This window comes from Engraulis encrasicolus, chromosome 23 (assembly GCF_034702125.1).
Source record: "Engraulis encrasicolus isolate BLACKSEA-1 chromosome 23, IST_EnEncr_1.0, whole genome shotgun sequence".
Taxonomy (NCBI): Eukaryota; Metazoa; Chordata; class Actinopteri; order Clupeiformes; family Engraulidae; genus Engraulis; species Engraulis encrasicolus.
Window position 1 is genome coordinate 34,385,204 of NC_085879.1, and position 5,000 is coordinate 34,390,203.

At 47.4% G+C, this 5,000-nt stretch overlaps 1 protein-coding gene across 5 annotated transcripts in view; it reads left to right on the forward strand.

The window, feature by feature from the left end:
- Window positions 1-5,000, forward strand: part of mid2 (midline 2) — a 254,743-nt gene that overhangs the window by 133,159 nt on the left and 116,584 nt on the right. For 3 of the 5 annotated variants that reach the window (XM_063190099.1, XM_063190101.1, XM_063190097.1), the window contains one exon: window positions 4,313-5,000. This exon is cut by the window's right edge and continues 376 nt beyond it. In XM_063190099.1, coding sequence (XP_063046169.1) covers window positions 4,369-5,000 — 632 coding nt within the window. In that variant the 5' untranslated portion in view covers window positions 4,313-4,368. The remainder of the gene's footprint in view (window positions 1-4,312) is intronic. The other 2 variants (XM_063190100.1, XM_063190098.1) reach the window with 1 other exon arrangement.

Consider the following 5,000-nt stretch of genomic DNA (forward strand, 5'->3'; position numbering starts at 1 on the left):
ATTTCATTATTTTCCTACTGACAGCACAGATCTACTTGTTGGCACTAGTGGAAGTGCTATATCGATCCCGAAGGAAATGAATACAAGCACTGAAAACTGTTTCAGAAAACTACAACATTAACGCCAGAGCATATCCTGGCAGCAAGTCTTTTTTCAAAGATAAGATTTGACTATTACACACGTCTATTATCCACGCAGAACAGTGTAAGAGAGAAAGATATGAAGCAAGTGGGGAGAGAGGAGAGAGACAGGTAGGATTGGGACATGACCTTCTAACGGAATCGAACCTGGCTCTCCGGTGTAAGATTATGGCACCTTTAGCCCACTGAGCCACAGTGCCCCCTAAGAAAAGGCATTTTTAATGGTCTCAACCAAGCTTACAGTATGTAAGCTCATGATTTGTGTCATAGACAAGTCATGAATCTTTCGGAGCAAGAAACAGGCCAAATGAATAGTCTCGCGGGTGTCTGCCAGGCAGGCGCAAGCTCAGGGGTATTCATTCACAAAGATATTTTACATTCTATTCCTCTCCTTGTATTCTCTCTGGTATTCAGTTGCAGACAGAACCGAAGCAGAAGTCACGTTAAAAAGGGTCAACTGTTTTAATCATACGCTCTCCATCTTTCATTTGTTCGTGCAGGTATGCGTGTATACGTATTGAAAATTAATAATGTTTGTGGGGTGCAGTTGGGCTTTGCAATGACGGGTCATTTCTCAACTCCCTTGCCTGTCCATGCCTGTGTGATTTTGTGCGAAAGTCTACATGTCTCGAAAAGGGAGCTGTTTCTTCGGAGAGCTGGGCTGGGTTGATCAGGCCTGAAGGCTGATGCTGAGGTTTGGTGCAGACAGCAGAGAGTCAGATAAGCAGACAAATGATTCCACTTTAAAAACTGTTTCAACTGTTCAACTGTTTCAATCATAAAATCTCCAGCTTTCCATATTTTGCATTCGTATACTGTATGTGTCCATTTATACATATTGGAAATAGATGCACCTGGCATGGTGCAGTTAGGCCATGCAATGTAATTGCTCAACCCCCTTGCTTTGCGTTTGCTTGCCTCTATGATATTGTTTATGTGATTAAGGCTCCATCTCTGTATATTAGGGGTGGTACGGTTCACAAAATTCACGGTTCGGTTCATATCACGGTGTCAAGGTCACGGTTTTCGGTTCACTACGGTTCTTTTTTTTAGTTCATGATAAATGGTGCACTGGGAATATTAAAAAAAAATTAAAATGCAGTTATAAAGTGATGATGCACAAGTTGAATTTCACCTTTTGCATGTGTCTGAGAACTGCCTCTTGTGCTAACCTGCGCTTGCACTTAAACTGTCGTCAAATGTGCACTGTCTGAGTGTTCCAAATGCCCTCTTTCAATTGGCTAATAAAATCGGACTTATCACTAAATATCCCATATATGGTTTGTATAGGCTTATAATGTGAAAATGGTGTGATTTTAATTGTGTCATCCTCTGATTGGTCTTATACGCTAATGTTTTAATCAGAGAGACTGGATAAGATACTCCTAGAATCTCTGTTTTACATATTGTTCTGGGCAGTACATGAATTGCGGTTTGTGACGGATTGCACGGTTCGGTTCGGTATGTGTGTGAATTGTACGGTTTCGGTTTTCGATGCGGTTTGTGCCATCCCTACTGTATATGGGAGCCACGGCAGGTTTCTTGGCTAGGTTCATCAGGCTAGGGGCTGCAGGGGTCGATGCCGGGTGCAGGCAGAGAGATATTATCCAGAAGATCCATCAGTGGATAAGGAAGCTATGGCCGGTTGCTTGGCTGGACTGGAGTACGACACCACTATGAAAGTGCACAGGGGCTTTAGTAATTCATTACGACCTGGCCATTGCCATTCTGGTAGCAGCTAATTTATTACAGGCATCATGTCTTACTGAGTTAAAGCTGGACTGAAGTGTGATGGGCTAAGTTGGGCTGTTCAGGTAAACGGGAGCTACGGCAGGTTGCTTTGGCTTGGACTGGAGTGTGCTGGCTGAGTTGAGCTTTTCAGTCTTAGGGGCTGGGGCTGGGTGCAGCCAGGGAGACAAGGCCAGGGGCTCAATCTGTGCATAACTAGACTGGAGTGTGATAGTCGAGGCTGGGCTGTTTAGAAGGAGGGCTGGGGGGCTGGGACTGGAAGACCGAGGTTGACTGCATGCAGCCAGAGAGACAGGGGTCTGATTTATGCTTTCCCTTGCCCACTCAGGACCCATCCATCCATATCCATCAAAAGCCTGCCTGAGCACACAAATCTTCCGCCAGGCACAGTCGTCTAAATGCCACTAACTCGAGCAACAGGTTTGCAGCTGCTGCCATGCTGCTGACTGCTCTGAAGGAAAATATAACACTTAGTGAAGGGGAAAGGCAACGCTATTAGATTGCATCCTTCATCAACCCTGCCTGGGATGGCGGGGGGAAAGAAGCTCACTCTTTTTAACCTGCCTGAGTAAACTCATTTGTGTCAGTGGTTTGCGTTCTGCATTAATGTCCTTCAGTCATACTGAGTTTTTGTCAAGGTAACATCATTTTAATCAAGGTACTCTTCCGTACAAAGAAAAATAATGAATATTAATTTTATAAAAAACGAGAAAAGTACCTTCAGTATTGTCATACTGCTGAATTACAATTGTCTTTAATTAGATATGAGAGCAGTGATGATTTCATCTCCTTTTATTTGGAAAAAGCCCATTTACAGTGTCTCTGATTAAATATTTAGTTACCGCCTTTTGACTCGCTTGCTTTTAATTGGAGTAAATATTCAATAAGCACAAACAAACTACCGCACACTTCTACACATTCTCCAAGCCAACATTTATTTTTTTGTTCTAAATTCTCATTTCCATTAAGTCTCATTCCATAAATATAAATTCCCAGTCATGGGCATTGAGTACATGAGCGTGCATTTTTTATTTTTTTTATTCATGTTTTTTTTGCCAGTCTTGTAGTCAGACGTGCGTGCACTGTCTGCTGTTGAGTGTTGCTCTGCTCTTGCGTGTTCTGCCCCGAGGATTTCACCCCCCGTCCCCCTAACCCCTCTTCTCAGCCAGGGGCACCGCCCCCACCTCTTCTCCTCCCAGCATGCACCACTGTCTCAGCTTCCGTAAAAAAAACACAAACTCCACTCACTGACAAACACCTGCAGAGTTGATGTTCTTAGGGCTCCTTCCAGTCCACACACACACGCACACGCACACGCACTCACACACACACACACACACACACACATACACACCACCACCACCGCCGCCACCACCACCACCATAACCATTATGCTGCCGAACAGTACCATAATCACATGTGTGGGTGTGTTGTGTGTCATTTCTTCTTTTTTTGATGTGTGAACTAACTAACACTCTGTCATATGTGGGGCTTTCAAAATGTGCGGATAATGAACAGTTTCTGTCCTGGGAACTCTATATCGCTACAAAGTGTTTTCACAGCACAGACAAGATAGCTATAAGCAAAATGTGATGGCAGCACCTGACATTGAACACGAATTGGCCATTATAAGTACAGTAGTTTGAAGAAAGAAACCCAGCTCATTAAAATGACTAACTCATGACTCCTGCAAGAAATAAGTCAGACCAAATTGGAGAAGCCTCACAATGTGACAACCTGTGTGTGTGTGTGTGTGTTTATTAGCGCTGTAACGATATTGGATCGAACCGAGAAAATACTCAGACCTGTATACTCAGAGAGTCACAAAACTGTATTGTGATGTAAAGGCCAGTATCGCCCTTTCAAGCTTTGTTATCCTTCAGTCCAGAAAGCAGCCATATAATTCAATGTGATAGTGCTTCGGAACTTCAAATGAGATACATTTCTGAAATCGTGTACAGTATTGTATTGTAGGTCAAAAATCGTGATACGTATCGCATCGTGAATTGTGTGTTGAGTGTAGCGTTACAGCCCTAGTGTTTATGTGCGTTCGTACGCATGTTTGTGTGTAAAGTGTGTGAATGGCTTTTGGCACTAACCCCACTGCCCCCCCCACCCACCCCTTCGCCAGTTTGCTTGTTTGCTGTGCCGCGACAGAAAAATAAGTCAGACCAAATTGAATAAGCCTCACATTGTGACAACCTTGTGCTGTACGTATGTGTGTGTGTGTGTGTGTGTGTGTGTGTGTGTGTGTGTGTGTGTGTGTGTGTGTGTGCTTGCGTGCGTGTGTGCATGCGCGCGTGCTTGCGTTTATGTGTGCGTGTATGTGTTTATGTGGCTTTTGGCACTAACCCCTCCTACTGCCCTCCCCACCCTCCCCTCCCCCTTCCGTTTTGCTTGTGTGTTTGCTGTGCCGTCGACAGGTGACTGACCAGCTTCTGTGGGATTTGATGTCGCCTTTAGATCGGCCCAACTGAAGATGGAAACCCTGGAGTCGGAGCTGACGTGCCCGATCTGCCTGGAGCTGTTTGAGGACCCCCTGCTCTTGCCCTGCGCCCACAGCCTGTGCTTCAACTGCGCCCACCGCATCCTGGTCTCGCACTGCTCCACCGCCAAGCCGCTCGAGTCCATCTCCGCCTTCCAGTGCCCCACCTGCCGCTTCGTCATCACGCTGAATCACCGCGGCCTGGAGGGCCTGAAGCGCAATGTGACGCTGCAGAACATCATTGACCGCTTCCAGAAGGCCGCCTCCTCCCTCGGAAACAGCAGCAGCAGCAGCAGCGTCGGCGTGGGTGTCGGCGTGGTGAGCGCCAGCAGCCCCAACTCGCCCAACAACGAGAGCCGGCGCTGCCACCAGCAGCAGCAGCCGCCGCCGCCGTCGCGCCTGTCCCCGCACAGCGTGAGCGCCCGCGGCAGCCCCGCCGCGCTCTCGCTCGCCGTCATCAACGCCAACTCTGCCCACCACGCCAACGGCATCGTTGCCAGCAACGGCAACGGTATCTGCGGCACCGGCGGCTCCGGCGGCTCCAGCAAGACCAGCAGCAGCAGCGTCACGGCTAGCCCCGTGCCGTCCTCGGCGGGCACCTTAGCCATGTCTATGGAGCACCAGCA